Source organism: Cebus imitator, unplaced genomic scaffold (assembly GCF_001604975.1).
Source record: "Cebus imitator isolate Cc_AM_T3 unplaced genomic scaffold, Cebus_imitator-1.0 Scaffold88, whole genome shotgun sequence".
In the NCBI taxonomy this organism is placed as follows: Eukaryota; Metazoa; Chordata; class Mammalia; order Primates; family Cebidae; genus Cebus; species Cebus imitator.
In genome coordinates this window covers 6,055,167-6,076,439 of record NW_016107403.1, presented here as the reverse complement: position 1 = coordinate 6,076,439, position 21,273 = coordinate 6,055,167, and the positions used below count along the sequence as shown (strand labels likewise).

General features: G+C 35.4%; 1 protein-coding gene and 1 pseudogene across 2 annotated transcripts in view; both read left to right on the top strand.

Annotated features, from left to right (window-relative positions):
* STRN (striatin) overlaps positions 1 to 21,273 on the top strand; it is a 124,767-nt gene that overhangs the window by 95,284 nt on the left and 8,210 nt on the right. For both annotated transcript variants that reach the window (XM_017534885.2, XM_017534886.2), the window contains 5 exons: positions 4,373 to 4,548; positions 6,208 to 6,255; positions 12,079 to 12,200; positions 15,308 to 15,475; positions 18,186 to 18,326. In XM_017534885.2, the coding sequence (XP_017390374.1) occupies positions 4,373 to 4,548; positions 6,208 to 6,255; positions 12,079 to 12,200; positions 15,308 to 15,475; positions 18,186 to 18,326 (655 nt within the window). The remainder of the gene's footprint in view (positions 1 to 4,372; positions 4,549 to 6,207; positions 6,256 to 12,078; positions 12,201 to 15,307; positions 15,476 to 18,185; positions 18,327 to 21,273) is intronic.
* On the top strand, positions 6,569 to 6,666 carry LOC119472190 (annotated as a pseudogene).

Genomic DNA, 21,273 nt, shown 5'->3' with positions numbered 1-21,273 from the left:
TTTCCCCTCACTCCAAACATAGTAGTTTACTGTCTTTGTTTTTATGTTTTCTGCTAAGGTCAACTATCATTTCTGTTGTTGGTTGTTTAATGGTAGTCTGATTTTTTTCACTAATATTATCTGTGTCTTTGTTTTTAGCCGAGGTTTGGTTTCCTTTTTATTTAAGTTTCTTGAAGTTCTTAAATCTTTATGGCTTGATATATTTTCATCACTTTTGTGATGTTCTCAGCCATTTCTCTTCAAGTACCACTTTTGCACCTCTGTCTCTCTTTCTCTTATTTTGGAATATAGTTATATGTGTGTTATACCTTCTTCCTGTGACCTGTGTCTCCTATTCTCTTTCTTTATTTGTTTATGACTCATCTTTCAGTTTACTAATTCTCTCTTCAGTAATATGTAGTTGGTAGTTAAGCCCATCTATTGAGGTCTTACAGTTTTTGCTTCTTGAATTCTTGTTTTAAAATTGTTTACAGATTTCCAAATTTTCAATCTTCTCTTTTATCTTCTTGAACATAATAAACATGATTTTTTTTTTTTAAGACAGAATCTTAGTCTGTTACCCAGGCTGGAGTGCAGTGGCATGATCTTGACTCACTGCAACTTCTGCCTCCCGGGCTCAGGCTCTCCTCCTATCTCAGCCTCTTGAGTAGCTGGGCTATTATAGACATGTACCAGTACACCCAGCTAAAGCATGATTATTTAAAGTTGAATTGGAAACTCTAGTTATTTTACTAATATGTGTTGTTTCTGCTCATTTTCATTTATATTGTCTTACATCCTTATATACATGATTATTTTTTAATTTCAAGAAACTATTATTTGCAAAATTGTCTGTAGAAGTAACTTTCAGACCAAATGCTATAATTTAAGTTGCTTTTCTCAGATGTATGCAGCCACTGCATCTGGGATCTGGGATCACTTTACTCCATTTAAAATTTTTACAGTCCCTGCAAGGCCTTGGCTTCTTCTAGTTCACCCTTACGTGCAGGTTCATCAACTTGTATCCCCATGACACTTCAAAGCTGTCAAAAACACTGCTTAGCCTCTCAGCCATCTCCTCTGGAATCAGTAAACAGCGTATGGGGGAAAAACAGCCCAAATATTGTGCTTCCCTTTTAGGCCTCTTTTTTCCCCTGGATTTTGGCCTGGTTTTTCTAAAGTATTTTGTTCTCTGTTTTTTTGTATTCTGCTTTTCTACTTGTCCTTAGTGCAGAGGTAGTCCATAGTACCTGGTCCGTCATGGCTAGAAGCAGAAGTTCGTTAGATACTTTTCTTCCCTCTGTTCTAGCCCCACAAAGAGTTTTTCCAGTACGTAATAGAACTTAGTTCTCTCTCCAGAGAAAGCTGATTTCTTTTTTCATAGCTTTTAATTGTTAGAAGACTTGGTGTTATGTCTGTCACCTGGTTTCCAAAAGTAATTCGTGGTTTCATAATTATACCAGTAATCTGTGGCTATGTAGCAAATTAGGCCAAAATTTAGCAGCTTAAAACAAAGAAACCTTTATTATCTCATAGTTTCTGTGGGTCAGGAATACAGAAGCAGTTTAGTCAGGTGATTCTGTCTTAGTGTCTCCAGTGTAGTTGCAGTCAAGATGTTGGCAAGAGCTGCAGTCTCACCTGAAGACTCAAATTGTGGTGGGGTGGGGATCTGCTTTCAAGCTCTTCCTGTGGTTATTGGGAGGCCTTGCTTGGTTCTTTGCTGGCTATTGGCAGAGACTTCAGTTCCTTACCACATAGGCCTTTCCATGGGCTTTTCATTGTGGAAGCTGGCTTTCCCCACTGTGAGTGCATGTGAAAAGCAAGAACACTCAAGATGGAAGATGTTATAACTTAATTTTGGAAGTCACTTGTTCTCACTTCTGCTGTATGCTATTGGTGACAGAGAGCAACCCCATAATGTGGGAGGGAATTATATAAGGTTTAACTCTAAGGAAGTGGGGCTGATTGGGGCCATCGTAGTGGCTGCCTGCCACATTAAGACATTCAAAAGGAATCAGATTGCTTTTTCACATGAAAGCCTTCCAGGTGTTTAAAAAGAGCAGTTATGATTCAAGTCAGCTTTTTTTCTTCCAGAATAACCAGCCCCAGTACTTACAGTAGTTCCTTGCAGGATGTGTTTTATGTTCTCTTATTATCCTAATTTGACATATTCTATCCAGTTTTTTTCTGCAGGTTTTTTATTGAGGGTTACTTCCACATCCAGACTGCTTGGGTTTGAATCCAGGCCCTTCCTCTTACTAGCAGCGTTTTTTGGGCAAGGCACTTAACTTCTCTTTTCCTGTTGTGTCTAGTCTATAAAGTGGGGATAATGTTAATTCCTTCTTCAGAGAGTTATTTTGAGGATTAAGTGAGTGAATGCATATGAAGTATTTTCAGTAATGGTTAAAATAATGAACAATGCCCAAAATAATAGCTGTTGTTAGTATTGCTGTATTTTTGTCATTTGTAAATAAGTAGTATTTCATCAGTCTTCTACCAGTACAATCATACATTGCTTAATGATGGGGATATATTCTGAGAAATGAACGTTGTGAACATTAGGGGATTTCATTGTTGTACAAACATCCTAGAGTATACTTACAAGCCCAGATGGTAGAGGCTTTACAAACCTATATGGCATGTTACTGTACTGTAGGCAACTGGAACACAATGGTAAGTTTGTATCTAAACATGTCTAAACATAGAAAAGATGTAGTAAAAATACAGTGTATTTTTACTTTTATATGTATATACTTTTATAAAAGTATACCTGTATAGGACACTTAATCACGAGTGGAGCTTGCAGGACTGAAAGTTGGTCTTAGAGAGTGAGTGAGTGGTGGGTGAATGTGAAGGTCCAGGACATTACTATACACTGCTGTTGACTGTGTAAACACTACACCTAGGCTGTGCAAAATTATATATAAAAAAAGTTTTCTTCAATAATAAATTTACCTTAGCTTACTGTAATTTTTTACTTTGTAAACTTAATTTTTAAAAACATTTTGGCTCTTTTGTAATACACAGCTTAAAACACAAACACATTGTATAGCTGTAGAAAAATATTGTCTTCCTTTTTATCCTTATTCTATAAGCTTTTTCCTATTTTTAAAATTTTTAATGTTTATTTTTACTTTTTAACTTTTTTGTTAAGAATGAATACACAAACATGCATATTAGCCTAGGCCTATACAAAGTCAGGATCATCAGTATCACTCTCTTCCGCCTGCATATCTTATCCCACTAGAAGGTCTTCAGGGGAAATCACAGTCAAGGAGCTGTCATCTTCTATGATAACAATGCCTTCTGGTAGAATACTCCTGAAGGACCTGTCTAAAGCTGTTTTACAGTTAACTTTTTAAAAATAAGTAAAAGAAATATACTCTAGAATAAAAATTATAATACGTAAACCAGTAACAATAGTTTATCATTATCCAGTATTGTGTTCTGTACATAATTATACATGCTAGACTGTAATACGGCTGGCAGCACAAATAGGTTTGTTTACACCAGCATAACCACAAACACATGAGTAATATATTGTGCTACAATATTAAAACAGCTATGATGTCATTATAGGAATTTTTCAGCTCCATTATAATTTTATAGGACCAGCATCATATATGTTGTCCATCGTTGACGAAAATGTAGCTAATGTGGCACATTTATGTACTTTTGCTACTCTTATTTAAGCTTAGCCTGATTGCTAGCCTTGGAGTGTGAAGAATTCGTATCTTAGGGTGCTAGTGTAAAGTCAAATATAATCTACCTCTTCAGCTTTTCTGTTATATAATGGGAATGAAAAAATAATGGTTTTTTTTTTTTCATTTTTGAAATTGAGTTACTATGGAGGGAAAGAACATAATGTGTGTGTGTTACCAGTGGAATGCATTTTTTGTGTTGTCTCTTCCATTTTTAACATTTTATGTTTTCAGTTTATCAACTTTGCTTCCAGTTTGATGAAGAAAATTTAGCTATTAGTATTTAAAGTCTCAAAAGTATGATATTTTAAAATGTCAGCAGGTTTAAAGATAACTTAGTTTTTCAACTCTTACCCAAGATTATAATTGAATACTATAATTTGTGTTGAATTACTTGGTTTTATTTCGCATCATAGTAAAGATCTATTTTATATAATTTGATTCACTTTTTGTATTGAATTATGTTAACTTTTTTTGTAATACACCTTTAATGATTCTTCAAAGAAAACTAGTGTTGGGTTATTGCTAAGTTTGCTTCTTGGTTTGGTTATTTACATATAAAAATTATATTGTTTTAAAAATTACAAAGTGATGGTTTTGTGACAAATCAGCAAGAATTAATGTTGAAATGTAAGTTTTTCCCCCTATCCTGAACTAAGTGCGTAGGTATCTTTGTTTTGTTTCTTTAATAGATAGCAAACAATAAAGATGCATTGAGGAAGACATGGAACCCTAAGTTTACATTAAGAAGTCACTTTGATGGCATCCGAGCCCTTGCTTTCCATCCCATTGAGCCTGTTTTGATAACAGCATCAGAGGATCACACATTAAAAATGTGGAATTTGCAGAAAACAGCCCCAGCCAAAAAGTGAGAATATTCTACTTTAACATTATTTGAATGTTTTAACATTTTCAGCAGAAAACTACATATTTTATTATTTCTATTAAATTTCCCAAACATTTCTTCTAGTTCTTTCCTCCATGTCATGTAATTATATTGTGTTTTTCTGTTTATACAACTTAATGTTAGGTTAGAAAACTGATGCTTAGGAAGATACGGTATTATCTGATGGTTTCCCTAGGGTTTATGAGTACTGATTACAGTCCTCATACATAACAGTATTTTTAAATGGCTGCTATATTTGGGGAGCCCCTTATCTATACTGAAGGTTTTGACTGTTCTTATAAACAGGTATATGCATCTTTAAAACAATCAAATCTCCACGTCCACCTTGCCCTATTGTTTACTAGATTTAGACTTATGGGGTAGAGCAGAGAAAAGCCTTACTGGGATGGGTGGAGGGCCTCTCCTTGGTCTTATCTTTTGGCCTTGAGAGTTTAGGTACTTTCCATACCGACCAATATGTTTGGACTCAAGAGGCTAATTTAACTGCTAGTGCTTGCCTTGGCCCCTTAGTTCCTGTCTAAGCATGGATAGATGTGAGTTAGTATAAACCCTTTAAAAGTCACATAGCTAAACCTGATTGTAGTTGCTTGAGTCCTTATTGGAACTCTTCTCCTTCTTTGGGCCACATGTCAAAAAAAAAAAAAAAAAAAACTCAGCATTTGCCAGCAAAGGCCCTTTTGCAGTGTCAGGCACTTTGTTATTATAAGAGTCATCACTAAACATCAAATAGAGGAGGTTACAAAAATTTTACTACCAATGGAGGAAACCTGTCGCCTGGTTTAAGAGAGATCAGTGTTATTCATGCTGTGTCATACATAGGGTAGATGAAATACTTGATTTATCAGCCTACTTCAGAAAGTTTGGCCACGTATTGCTAAAACCAGGTGGACCCTCATATAGATTAGGTGTTTTCAAAAGAGAAAAATGGTTTCCTGGTTATACATTGTGAGATAACATGTCTATAAATAATTGCAATATAATGTAGAAAACATGACTTTAAATCCAGTTTCCATCAAAGTCATAGCTAGTATTAGAGTATAGTATACCTGTAATAATGGTGTTGTGAGTAATGAATAAACTGATAATTTGGACAGTCTATACATTATGGAGGATAGACATATTAACCTTATTGGAAAGGCAAGGAAATAAAAGTACCATTTGTTGATATCCTGCTATGTGCATGATTGTGTCCTGTGGTGTTTTCTAAATTGTAGAATCCTACTCCTATTTTTCTGTTTGGTTTTAAACAGAGGAATCTGAAGTTCTGAAAGAGTAAATAATTTGTTTAAAGTTAGCCAGTTAGTGACAGAACTGGAAATTGAGTTATTTATCTCCCCAAAGCCCATGTTGTTTCTCTTGAATGAAGCTATCTTTTCCGTTAGTCAAATAGATTTTGCCAGGGCTAAAAATACTGTAACAAGATACTATTACTAAACAAGAATCTTGCACTTGATACCATGAAAGTATAATTGGGATTAAATGAGCTTTCTTATGTACCGTGTAGTTAGGATGATATAATCCCATAATGTTTGTGTTTTTAAAAGCAATTTTATGACATATTTAATTATACTGTTTACCACTGAAACTTAGAGTGGTAAAAGTCATCTCTCTTTGATTTAGGAGCACTTCTCTTGATGTAGAACCTATCTATACATTCAGAGCCCATAAGTAAGTATGTGCTTTTTCTTTATTTTAAACCAAAATTATTGTAAAACAGCATGATTAGGATATTTTATTTTCTTTCTCTTATTAGGTATTGTTTGTATTTGAGAGTGTTTTTTAAATGTACAAGAAACTGGCAGATAATATAATGTTAAAACTAAGTTCATCACTGCCAAATAGGGATTTGTGCTTAAATTAGATCTTATTTACATGATGTTTAAGTGAGTTTCATATTTATATCTTTAAACTAGAGGCAACTAGGTTTAAATATTAGAAATTCCAACTTTTTTTCCTTATATTATCTGGATTAAAATATTGCCTGTTTTGGCAGCACATACCCTAAAATTGGAAAGATACAGAGATTAGCGAGGCCTCAGTGCAAGGATGACACAGATTCATGAAGAGTTCCATATTTTTCTTTTCTTTCTTTCTTTTTTTTTTTTTTTTTTTAAGATGAAGTCTCATTCTGTTGCCCAGGCTGGAGTGCAGTGGCATGACCTAATAGAGTTTCTCACCCTGTTGGCCAGGCTGGTCCCAAACTCCTGGCTTGAGCTCTGACCTCAAGTGATCTGCCTGCCTTGGCTTCCCAAAGTGCTGGGATTACAGGCATGAACCACCACGCCTGGCCAAAGGGTTCCATATTTTTTCTAAATGTGGAAGCAAAAGAAATATTACCAGCCCTCACAAAAACGCAATTAGTTACATAAACTACTGACACGTTATAGCAACTACACAATGAAGTATGTGTAATAACAAGCTAACAACATGACAGGATCAAATGTGCATGTATCAATGTTAACCTTGAATGTAAAACGGCTAAATGCCCAATTAAAAGGCACATGTTGGCAAGTTGCATAAAGAAGCAAGACCCAACTATATACTGTCATTAAGAGACCCATCTCACATGCAATAACACCCATAGGCTCAAAGAAAAGGGATGGAGAACGATCAATCAAGCAAATGGAAAACAGAAGAAAGCAGGATTTGCTATTTTAGACAAAACAGACTTTAAACCAACTAAGATGAGTAAAGACAAAGAAGGGCATTACATGATAGTAAAGGATTCAATTCAACAAAAGACTTAACTATCCTAAATATATATGCACCTAATACAGGAGCACCCAGATTCGTAAATTCTTAGAGACCGTCAAAGAGATTTAGATAACCATACAATAATAGTGGGAGACTTTAACAACACACTGGATGTATTAGATCATCAAGGTAGAAAACTAAGATATTCAGGACCTGAACTTGATGCTTGACCAAATGGACCTAATATATGTCTACAGAACTCTCTACCCCAAAATAGCAGAATATATAATCTTCTCATTTGCACATGGCACATACTCTAAAATCAACCACACTCCTGGCTATTAAACTCTTCTCAGCAAATTTAGAAAAACTGAAACCATACCAACCACACTCTCAAACCAAATACAATAAAAATATAAATCAATAGCTGGGTGCAGGGGCTCACGCCTATAAATCCAGCACTTTGGGAAGCTGAGATGAGTGGATTGCATGAGCTCTGAAGTTTTAGACCAGCCCTGGCAGTGTGATAGAACCCCATCTCTACAAAAAATACAAAAATCAGCCATGAGTGGTGGTGTGCTCCTGTAGTCCCAGATCCCAGGGGGCTGAGGTGGGAGGATCACTTGAGCCTGGGAGGTGGAGTTTGCAGTAAGCCAAAGTCATGTCACTGCACTGCACCGTGAGCAAAAGAGCGATACTCTGTCTGAAATTAATAATAATAGAAATCAATACCAAGATCGCTCAAAACCATAGTTACATGGAAGTTAACCTGCTTCTGAATGACTTCTTGGTAAGTAATGAAATTAAGGGAGAAATCAAAAAATTATTTGAAACTGATGAAACAAAAGATACAACATACCAAAATCTCTAGGAGGCATCTAAAGCTGTGTTGGAAGTTTATAGCGCTAAACACCCACATCAAAAAGTTAGATCTCAGATTAACAACTTAACATCACACACAAGAGAAAACCAATGCCAAAGCTAGCAGAAGACAAGAAATAACCAAACTCAGAGCTGAACTGAATGAAATTGAGACACACAAAAAAACCATGTAAAAAATCATTAAAACCAGAATTTGGTTTTTTGAAACAATAAGTAAGATAGGTAGACCACTAGCTAAACTAATAAAGAAAAAAAGAGAAGATCCAAGTACAACAGAAATGATAAATGGAATATTACCACCAACCCCACAGAAATTAAAAAAAAACAACAACAAAAACCAGAGGCTATTATGAACACCTCTGTTCACACACACAAACTAGAAAATGTAGAAGGATAAATTCCTGAAAACAACATCCCAGGACTAAACCAGGAAGAAATTCAAACTATGAACACACCAATACTGAGTTCTGAAATTGAATCAGTAATAAAAAACTTACGAAGAAGTAAAAGCTCAGGTCCATATGGATCCACAATTGAATTTTACCAAGCGCATAAAAAAGAGCTGGCACCAGCCTGGCCAACATGGTAAAAACCCATCTCTACTAAAAATACAAAAAAATTAGCCAGGCGTGGTGGCAGGTACCTGTAATTCCAGCTACTCAGGAGGCTGAGGCAGGAGAATTGAACCTGGGAGGCAGAGGTTGAGTGAGCTGAGATCGCCATTGCATTCTAGCCTGGGTGACAAGAGTGAAACTCCACCCCCCCCAAAAAAAAAAAAATTGAGGCAGAGAGACCTCTCCTTAACTCATTCTATGAGGCCAGCATCATCCTGTTATCAAAACCTGGCAGATACACAACAAAAAAGGAAAACTTCAGGCCGATATCCTTGATGAACATAGATGCAAAAATCTTCAACCAAATACTAGCAGACCAAATCCAACAGCATATCAAAAAGCTAATCCACTGCAATCAAGTAGGCTTTATCCCTGGGTTGCAAGGTTAGTTCATCATACACAAATCAATGGTTCATCACATGAACAGAACTAAAAACAAAAATCACTTGATCATCTCAATAGATGCAGAAAAGGCTTTTGATAAAATTCAGCATCGCTTCATTTTTAAAACCCTCCACAAACTAGGCATTGAAGGATTGTACCCTGAAATATTAAGAGCCAGCTATGACAAGCTCACAGCCAACATCACACTGAACAGGCAAAACCTGGAAGCATTTCTCTTGAGACCTGGAAGAAGACAAGGATGTTTTGTAATTCTTGTTGTAGAGTTCTTTCACCTCCCTGGTTAGCTGTATTCCTAGGTATAAGAGCCACTCCTATTCAATATAGTACTAGAAGTCCTAGCCGGAGCAGTCAGGCAAGAAAAAGAAAAGGCCTCCAAATAGGAACAAAGGCAGTCAAACTTTCTCTCTTTGCAGACTATATAATTTTATCCTAGAAAATGCCATAGTCTCTGCTCAAAAGCTCCTAAATCAGATAAACACCTTCAGCAAAGTTTTGGGATATAAAATCAGTGTTTGAAAATCGGTAGCATTTCTATATACAAGTAATGCCCAAGCTGAGTACCAAATCAGGAATGCAGTCTCATTCACAGTAGCTGCAAAAAAAGATAAAATACCTAGGAATACAGGTAACCAGGGAGGCGAAAGATCTCTACAATGAGAAGTACAAAACACTGCTCAAAGAAATCAGAGATGACACAAAGAAATAGAAAAACATTCCATGTTCATGGATAGGAAGAATCAACACTGTTAAAATGGCCATACTGCCCAAAGCAATTTACAAATTCAGTGCCATTCCTATCAAACTACTAATAACATTCTTCACAGAATTAGAAAAAATGTTTAAAATTTATATGGAAACCAAAAAAAGAGCCTGAATAGCCATGGCAATCCCAAGCAAAAAGAACAAAGATGGAGGCATCACCTTACCTGACTTCAAACTATACTACAGGGCTATAGTAAGCAAAACAGAATGGTACTGGTACAAAAATAGCCCAGAAATAAAGCTGCACACCTACAACCATCTATTCTTCAACAAAGTTGACAAAAACAATGAGGAAAGGACTCCTTATTAAATAAATGATGCTGGGATAAATGGGTAGCCACATGCAGAAGACTGAAACTGGAACCCTTCCTTATACCAAATACAACAATCAACTCAAGGTGGATTGAAGACTTAAATTTAAAACCTAAAACTATAAAGACTCTTGAAGAAAACATAGGGAATACCATTCTAGACATAGACTCCAGCAAAGATTTCATAATGAAGACACCAAAAGCAATTGCAACAATGACAAAAAAAATGACAGATGGGACCTAATTTAACTGAAGAACTTCTGCATAGAATAGAAGCTATCAACAGAGTAAATAGCCCATAGAATGGGAGAAAATATTTGCAAACTATGAATCCCGACAAAGGACTAATATCCAGAATCTATATGTAACTTAAACAAATTAACAAATAAAAACCAGCCTCATTAAAAAGTGAGCAAAGGTTGTGAACAGATAGTTTCCAAATAAGACATACATGTGGCCAACAGAAACGAAATAATGCTGAACATCACCTATTACAGAAATGCAAATCAGTAATTAAAAAACAGCCCTTTTAAAAAGTGGGCAAATGATGTGAGCAGGTAGTTTCCAAAAGAAGAGATGTGGCCAACAGACACAGAAAAATGCTCAACATCACTCATTGTTACAGAAATGCAAATCAAGACCACAATGTAATACAAGTCAGAATGGCTATTATTAAAAAGTCAAAAAATAACAGATGCTGGCAAGGCTGTGGAGAAAAAGGAACACTCATATGCTACTGGTAGGAGTGTAAATTCAGCCACTGTGGAAAGCAGTTTGGTGATTTCTCAAGTTCGAACTACCAGTCAACCCAGCATTATTAGGTATATACCCAAAGGAATATAAATCATTCTGCTGTAAAGACACATGTATGTGTGTTCATCATAACACTATTCATAGTAGTAAAGACATGGAATCAACCTAAATGCCCATCAGTGGCAAACTGGATAAAGAAACGGTGGTACATATATACCATGGAATACTATGCAGCCATAAAAAGTGAGATCATGTCCTTTGCAGGAACATTATGGAACTGAAGGCCATCATCCTAAGCAAACTGATGCAGGAACAGAAAACCAAACACTGCATGTTCTCACATATATGTGAGAACTAAACATTTAGTATACATGGACACAAGAAGGGAACAATAGACACTAGGGCCAACTTGACTCTGGAGGGTGGGAAGAGGGTGAGGATTGAAAAACCACCCATTGGGTACTATGTTTTTTTTCCTGAGTGATGGAATAATATGTACACCAAACCGCCAAGGCATGTAATTTATCTATAGAACCAACCTGCATATGTACCCTTAAAACTAAAAGTTAAAAGGTTTTTTGAGAATTTTTTTTGTGTGTGATGATACATTGCATATATATTTTTTTCTGTTTCCATTTAAGGAATGCACCTTTTCTCTTGATTTAGCACAGAGTTTGGCATACTTTTTATGTAAAGAGTCACATAATAAATACTTGACTTTAGACTGCTAGATTTTTAAAAATATTTTAGGATTTACTGGTCATATCGTTTCTGTTGCATATTCTTTTTGTTTTGTTTTACGACCCTTTAAAAATGTAAAGACCATTCTTAGCTTGAGGATTGTACAAAAACAGACCAGTGGTTGGATTTGACCTACAGACCATAATTTACCAACCTCTTAAACCAGAGGAAGAAAAATGAACAGTGCTTTGATAGTACCTGTGTTTTCATTTTTTCTAAAAAACAGAAAAATAGCCATTTGAGTAATTAAACATTCTTATTTTTAAGAAGTCATATTATTAGGTTGGTTTTTGAGAATAGCAATTTATTTCATTTTTTTAATCTCCCAGAGGTCCAGTGCTTTGTGTGGTAATGAGCAGCAATGGTGAGCAGTGTTACAGTGGTGGTACTGATGGACTGATCCAGGGCTGGAACACCACTAATCCCAACATCGACCCCTATGATTCTTATGGTAGGTGATTCCCCAGAGGTCGAAGGAATAAAATGAGTTTTTTAAACACTTTTTTTTATAGAATATAAAAGGAAAAGATAAGAGATTTTTGAAAATAAATAGGTGAAGAGAACCATGTCTTTATTTTGTTAAAAAGGATGTCTGTATTTAGGAATTAATTTGATATATAAATGTTAAAAGAAGAAAAGAGAAAAACATTTTGAAAATACAGTCCTCACTTCTCCAAAGTCTTATTGATTGGAAATGCAGGCTTGATTGACAGTTGTTTTCTTATTTTAGGCATCTGTAGGGTTCTTGATACCATTATTACTAATCTGTAATAAAATTTCATCACTATTCTTGTCCAACAGCTTTTAAGAAAAATGAATGTTGGTGCCATTCCTTGGTCAGTTGCTGTAGAAGCTAATAATTTTTATAGTCCATGACACCAAAATATGTAAAAGGCCTCAAAAGTTAAGAAGTGCCCTTTAGTTTTGGGAACAGTATCATAAATCATAAATACATATTATAATCTATTAATAGATAATGCCATAAATTCACTTGTAAAAACTATTTAGGAATTGGCTATTTTTGTTGTCTCTTAAATTCTAGACTAGTTTGAAGTATCATATGTGTCATAAAAACATTTTAATTTCATCATTTTAGATTATATTTTTTTTACCACCAAACCTGGGTAAGGATAAGAAATTCAATAAACAAAAATTTTTTCCAGCATTTATTTAATAAGCATTAATATTTTGTGAAAGGTAACCCCACTCTCCCCCAATTCTCTTATAAGTTATTTGTTCCATGCCTTTCCTTACTTCCTTTACCTCTCTGCCAGAGGATCAACTGTCCATTCTGTCTCAGGCCAGTCCTTCCCATTTTACTTAGTTTATTTTGGGACTGTACTCAAATCTCTCTCTGTCTCTTAGTGACTGCATTCTAATCTCTTGCTCTTGCTCTCTCATTGTCTTGAATCTTAATTAAGCCTTACCCTCTTTGCTCCCTTTCCGTGCCCTCAGCAAATAAGTGAATTTGGGTACCTCCTCTTCTGGACAAGGAGAAGCCTTTTCTTGACTCTGTTTCCCTGTCTGGCTTCTGTTTAGGCCCTCTCTTTTCCTCATCATCTGTTTCTTTGATGGTATTGTCTAGAAAACTTAATTACCAGTTACTAAATTCATGTCTTCTCTCCTTTATCCTTCTGCATTCTGGCTTCTGGCTACAACACTTGCATAAAACAAGATTATTGGTAACTAATTGCCTGATCCAAGAATATTTTACAGTCCTTATTTTACTGGATGTATTGGCTGTATCTGAGATTAACAACTCCATCTTTTTTGAAATCTTTTGAAATCTGTCCATTCTATTGGCTTTTTGACACTTTGTGATAATGTCTATTCCCTGTCCTTCATAACTGCCTTTGTTTTTCTTGCCTTAAATGTCGACATTTATCAAGACCCAGAACCTAACTTTTTGCACTGTACAAACATTCCTTGAGAGACTGAATCTGTTTCTATGCTTTTACCTACAGTTGACTCATAAATCTCTTCTTTAAGCTTCAGATTGACTACAGGAGTTTCAGGATTACTGTTTCATTGTCTGTAAATCCTAATAAGTTCTGTGTTTCTTCTCCTATATATTATTTTTTAGTTGGTGACACTACAAGAATCACCCAAACTAGAAGCCTAAGAATTATTCTTGATTCCCTATTCTGTCACACTGTCCCCACTTACTAATTACCTAGTTTTTTGGTAATGACTCCCTAAATATTTATTGAATTTACTTTTTCTGCTTTGGCCCCCTTACTACTTCCCCTCGCCTTAGATCTTTGTTATTATTTGTCTGCTGAAACAGCCCCTTGCCTTTGTCTTAATTCTGTCCAGTCTGTCTTCTATACAATCTATCTTCTATACTACTACCAAGATTACCTTTTGAAATATATATTTGATCCTACTGGTCTTGGAGACAGGTTTCTTGTTGCTTTCAGGGTAATTTCCAAATTCCTTAATATGGAATAGAAATCACACCATAAACTAGCTGCCCTCATCCCATCTACTTCCTAACTCAAAGTCCACACTCTAGTAATACTGAATTGCTTGTAAATTTCCTTGCATATCATGCTGTTTCTTTTTTCATATGGATTTGTAGATGCTGCCTCTTTGTCAAGCATGCTCTCCCTCTCTTCTTCGACTGGCTAACATCTATAAATTCTAGGTGTCACTCTCCAAGTTTTCACTCATCCCAGTTACTCTCTGTGCTTACTGATGTCTGTCACTATTACTGTACTTTCATCATTGTCTGTTGAGGACTGGGATAGAATTGAGTCTTAATCATATATTTGACTCCATCATTGAGCATAGTGCCTGACACACACTGTGTCTTCAATAAATATTTTATGGTATGTGTGACAGGATATAAGACATACCATTGACATTTCCAGACTTAACATTTGTGGGTCATCTTGAAAGTACCACTTTATAGAATCATTGTGAAGATTAATAAAATTTCCAATTTGACTTTTATCATGAGACTGTGCTCAGTTAACCTCCCTACTTCCTCCCTCTTTCCCTGCATACATATCACCACATCTCAGTTACTGCTATTTGAGAATTTGGGGGTTCCTGTAAATGTCACTTCCTGTCCATTATGTCATATTTTCAGGAATAACTGCCATCCATTGTATAGTAAGATAAGTGGACAGAAGGAAGTGTAGCCAAAGTGTAAATGACTTCAGAGAGGGAGAGGACCTCTCTGTTCACTTCCTCAGGGCGTATGAGTTGTGATTTCTCCAAAGATGAATTAAATTCAAATGATTTGTATTAACATGCTTTAAAAATATTTAGACAAATGGAAGGACAAAAGAAAGGGGGAAGAAATATTCAGTTTTTTTTAAGGAGAAAAATACGTGCTTTTTAATTTTAATTTAAAATTTTTAAACTTTATATTTGTGTATTTCCAAGCCTGTTTTGGTTTACTGTAGCATGTCAGAATAATAATAGAAACCAAGAGTCATATTTTATACTGTTATCAGGTGCTGTTGTTTATGTATTTTACTTTCTCTGAAATCTAATTACCTTTGGGGTTTTTTTTCTCTTCTGATTTTGCATTTTTGCTGTTTTGTATAGATCCTTCTGTTTTACGAGGCCCTCTCCTAGGCCACACGGATGCAGTCTGGGGTTTGGCTTATAGTGCAGCACATCAGCGTTTGTTGTCCTGTTCAGCAGATGGCACTCTGCGTTTATGGAATACAACGGAGGTTGCTCCAGCACTAAGTGTGTTTACTGATACTCAAGGTACATACTTCAAAAAATTATTTAGCTGAATTCTCTATAACAGTTTACTCTGAAAACAGGCAAGCAAATAAATGATTCTCTGAACTCTTTAAATATAATTTGAAAGTTTTTGAAGCAAGAAAAATGTAATTGAATTCCTTGCTCAGCCTCCTGAGTAGTTGAGATTACAGGAGCACACCACCACACCTGGCTAGTTCTTTTCTTGTATTTTTCTTTTTTTTTTTTAATTGTATGGTAGGTTCTGGGGTATAATTCTTGTATTTTCTTAAATAGAGACAGGGTTTTGCTATGTTGGCCAGGCTGGTCTCGAACTCCTGACCTCAAGTGATCCACCTGCCTTGGCTTCCCAAAGTGCTGGGATTACAGGCCTGAGCCACCACTTCTGGCCTGTAATTTTTAAAAGCATAGTTTTTGGTGAAAGAAGAACACACAGATTTAAAATTTTTAGGGCTGGGTGCAGTGGTTCATGCCTTTAATCCTAGCACTTTGGGAGGCCGAGGCAAGTGGATCACCTGAGGTCAGGAGTTCAAGATCAGCCTGGCCAGGATGATGAAACCAAAAATAGAAAAATAGAGCTGGCATGGTGACAGGCACATGTAATCTCAGCTACTCAGGAGGCTGAGGCAGGAGAATTGCTTGAACCTGGGCAGCAGAGGTTGCAGTGAGCTAAGATTGCACCACTTCATCCAGTCATCCAGCCTGGGTGAATGAGCGAAGCTCAATCTCAAAAAAAAAAAAGAAAATTAAAAATTACATATAATTTATAGTGAAAAACAGATATTAAGGATACATGTCAGTGAGTTTGATAAGTACACCCTTGTAAATCATACATCAAGATGTAGAGTCGGTGTAGTGGCTCACACCTGTAATCCTAGCACTTTGGGAGGCTGAGGTGGGAGGATCACTAGAGCCCAGGAGCCTGAGACCAGCCGGGCAACATAGTGAGGCCCTGTCTCTACATTTTCTTAAAAAAACAAAAAACAAACAAAAAAACGATTTTCCCATTTTCATACTTCCGTAAATACCTGAGACTAGGTAATTTGTTTGAAAAAAAGGTTTAATTTTGGCACACGGTTTTGTATAGGAAGCATAGAAGCTTCTGCTTGGCTTCTGGGAAGGCCTCAGGCAATGTACAATCATAGTGGAAGGCAAAGAGACAGGAGGTATGTCTTACAAAGCCAGAGCAGGAGGAAGAAGAGGGTGGCAGGTACCACGTACTTTTAAATAACCAGATCTCATGAGAACTCTATCATGAGAACAGCACCAAAGGGGAAAATCCACCCCATGATCCAGTCATCTCCCAACAGGCCCTGTCTCCCACATTGGGGATTACAGTTTGACAGGAGACTTGAGTGGGGACACAGATCCAAACCATATGAAAGACAGAATGTTTCCTTTATCTCCCCAAAGTTCCTTCCTGTCTTTCCAACTCAACGCTCTCTCCCTATTCCCAACCAGAGGTACCCACTGTTGTGATTTCTTTCATCATAGATTGATTTTATTTACTCAAACTTAATGTAAATGGAATAATACAGTATGTGTTCTTTGTGCTTTTACTCTATAATGTTTCTGAAATTCATTTGTGTTATATCAATTATTTTTTTTATTTGATAGTATTTCATTAAGCCATAATTTGTCTGTTCATGTACATCTTGATGGATATTTGAGTTGTTTCTAGTTTTTTGCTATTTTGAACAAAGCTGCTATGAACATTCATATATTTTCATTATAGGTGTGTAGAGACTTAGAATTGCTGGACTTTCAGGTGGATGCTTATTTCACTTTATATGAAATCACTAAATATTTTTCAAAAAATTTTGTGGTTATACCATTTTACACCATTGACAGCAGTGTATGAGAGTTCCAGTTGCTCTACACCCTTACGGGCATTTGGTATTGTCAGTCTATCTATCTTTAGCCATTCTGGTGTATGCGTAGTAGTATTTCATCTTAGTTTGTTTGCATTTCTTTGATGGCTAATTATGTTGAGCATTTCTTTTGTTTGCTTGTTGGTTATTTGTATATCTTCTTCTGCAGTACACACATTTTTGAACTGTTAGCTTGCTGTAGTTAGATTTTGAGCCAAATGAAAAAATTCAGATTATTATATTCACTTTATACATTTCCTTCTATTTTTTATGTTTATAAATAAGCTCTAAGTTTTAATGTATTCTAGATGGTAAATAAAAATACCTTCCTTATTTTTGTGTTTTTATAACTTCTCTCCAGGCTTTGATGAGTTGTCTTCATATGATATTTGTATAACTCTAACAATAAGTAATAATTTTAAATTTTACTTTTAATTTCTCTATTTTTGATAAGCTAACATTCCTGATAAGAGATGGGTTTTTTTTTTTTTAATGAAAAATTCCCACTATGCCACTCCAAGCTCCAGGTTGGATGGAGCAGCAAAATTTGTAATTCATACATGTTTTCCATTTGCTTTCTGAATAAAGGCTTGCATTCCATGAATGTATCAGATGAGTAACAGGTAGAAGATCTGCTGAGCAGGTAAGGGTAGTAAATAGACTGGGGCTAAAAGTTACAAAGAAATAATCTCCAATGAATAGTTATGAGCTAATTCTTATTCTTATGGTAAGCCTTGTTTACTTCTTAAGGAAACCATGCCGTTATTTGTTTTGCTATATTTTAAGCACATTGTCAAGTAGATGGTTTAATTGCCATTCTATTTCAATATGTTCTCTTTTAGAATTGGGAATCCCTGCCTCTGTGGATCTAGTGAGCAGTGACCCGAGCCATATGGTAGCATCATTCAGCAAGGGATATACAAGCATCTTTAACATGGAAACACAACAACGCATTCTAACTTTAGAATCCAATGTAGATACAAGTATGCATACCAATTTTAAATAGTCTGCGTTTATTTTTTTAACTTAAGATTATAACTACTAGAATCAGCTGTGAAAAATGTTTGTCATTATAAAGCTTTCTGTCTCCTAAATCTCAGAAAACAGTTACTTAGAAGGATGTACTTATTTACATTTTAAGAATTTGGGTTAAGTTTATGTACATTTATAACTACACTGTTTGAAATAGCATTTGAGCTATTCCAAAGATGGGCCAAGTTTTATTTTATACTAAATGATTAATTTTCATTTCTATTTGAAGAAAGCCATATTTATTCTGAATAGAAAAAATCTGTTTTTCATTTCTCATAATTTCATATTTTAAATCAACCAAATTTTATATTAATAGCATGATTTGATACAGCTCAGTACAGATCATACTGTGGCACTCACAATTCCAAATCTGAAGCTTCCTATTGGATGCAGGAAGTCAGGAAATAAATGCTTTTTCAGGTGAAGAAGAAGATATTACAGTCTGTTTTTTGGTTTTTGGCTTTCTTAACAATCGCTTTTTGTCATTAGCCATAATCCAGTCACAGTTTAGATTGCAGTTGATGAAGAATACCACCTACATATAGCATTGTTTTAATCTGAGAACTAGCTTTAAAAGTGATTACATGTTGTATGTGTATGCATGTATATGTGAACACGTACATGCATATGTGTACATACGTTCTTGTGTTGTTCTCATTCTCTGTCTCTTCTCTCAAAAGTTTCTTCATTCCATTGTGGTTTTCATCATTTTCCCTTCCTGATCTGTTGTTTGTTTTATTCTGATATGCTGAGACTTGTTTGGGGAAGTAAGCATGAATAGAACTTTGAGCTACTTGGATATAAACGAGAGAGATAGGAAAATAAAAACTGAGAAGATAGAATTGTAAAGGAGAATTTTTTCACCAAGAAACACAGGTTTTAGACTCTCAATAAATTTAAAATCACATTTAAATATATGACCCAAAGCTATAGTAGTAAAATAAAAAACTAATGTGAAATTAAAAATGATGAGAACATTTTTGTAATTACCTTCAGAGATTATATGACCAATTCTTAAACATCTTGAATGGAAATAGTGCTTTAAATGACTGCAGGTTAATAAGATGTCAAGTCTGGTGGATCAGATGGATAAAGAGAACTAGGCAAGTCCACATTTTCCCCCAAGAGATGTGACCCTAAATTAATAGGACTTTTTACCTGATACTGGAAACATTTTGAGAAGACTTCCAACAACGTTTTCAACAAAGGCAAACTTACTAGAATAAATGATAATTATTTTGAGTTGTAATATGTCTCAACATTTTCTAAGTTAACATTTTTTACTTTTAAGGTTGTATAAAGCAAACTTAAATTAGTCTTTTATTATTTTTTACTGTGAACTACCCCGTGCTATTTGTATTTGATTGTGTTGTGTTGTTTTGGAATTTAGCATTTTTTTTTTAATGAAAGTTAGGATCAAACAAGCTTCAAGGTGAAAGTGAATTTTATATAGAGTTTAAAGTGATGAAGGATGTTTGTTAGAATAGGAATTACCCTTCTTCTCAGTGACGTCAGTGGCTGTGGTAAAGTCAATGACTATGGTAAAGTCAAAGGTAGTTGAAGCAGATACGTCACAAGCCAGGTATGAGTAGTATTCTTTGCATCCTGCCTACTTCTCTGATTTATCCATCAAGTGGAGAAGCTTCCTTAAAAGTATTAACAAATAAGAACTTTCTTTTGCCTGCTTCCATGATTTGATTTCAATCTTACTTATTTTCTAGCTCTCAAAGTAATTGAGGCTATTCTGTAAAATGTCTCTCTCAGAATATGTGGGATACTTAAAGTACTTCTTTTTTTGTTGTTACTGTTTTTCTCTTACTGGGTTTTACAGAGGGTATTGCTCAATGGAGTATTATCTGTGGAGGAAATAACGCATAGTCTGAATTTTGTAAATAAGCATGTCTTTGTTTAGGGTTGTCTAAATTAGGTGTAACTGACCAAGAACTTATTCCACGTGGTCAAGAGAGTTTTTTGTTTTATATTTATTCTTTTGAGATGGAGTCTCATTCTGTTGCACAGGCTGGAGTGCATTGGCATGATCTCAGCTTACTGCAACCTCCATCTCCTGGGTTCAAGTGATTCTCCTGCCTCAGCCTCCAGAGTAGTTGGGACCACAGGCGTGTGCCACCACGTCTGGCCCATTTTTGTATTTTTCGTAGAGACAGAGTTTCACCATGTTGGCCAGGCTGGTCTCAAACCCCTGACCACAAGTGATCTGCCCACCTCAGCCTCCCAAAGTGCTGGGATTACAAGCATAAGCCACTGCACGCAACCTTGTTTTATATTTAAATAACAGGCTAGGTAATTTACCTGCCACTTGCATTGGGGAAAGACTGTCTTCAGTTTTTAAGATGTCATATTTCTAGAAACCACATGAAAATCCAGTAAGATTAGACTATTTTTTAGCTATATTTTCTATTATGTGAATATAAACTTGTAATACCTATTCTAGGAGTCAAAAGAATTTTTAAACTCTTCATTTTGAAATACTTTTTTAACTTGCAGAAAAGGTACAAAAATAATATAAGAACTCCTGGCTACCCTTCACCCATATTAAGCAGTTTTTAACATTTTGCCACATTTGCTTTTTCACTCTATATATGTGTATAATTTTTAATTTTGAACCATATGAGAGACGTCATGCATTCCCCTAGATCCTTTAGCATGTAATTCCTGAGAACAAGGACATTCTCTGATGTAGTGCATTATAATGATCAAAATCAGGAAACTTAACATTGACACAATACTATTATCTGAGTTACTATTTATATTCAGATTTTGACAGTTGTTCGAGTAATATATCTTACAAGGACATCCCTTCCTCTCCTTGGACCATAATTTAATTTTTTAAAACTTTGACATTCCTTCAATTAGTGTTTTCTTTATGTCAGTTTTTCT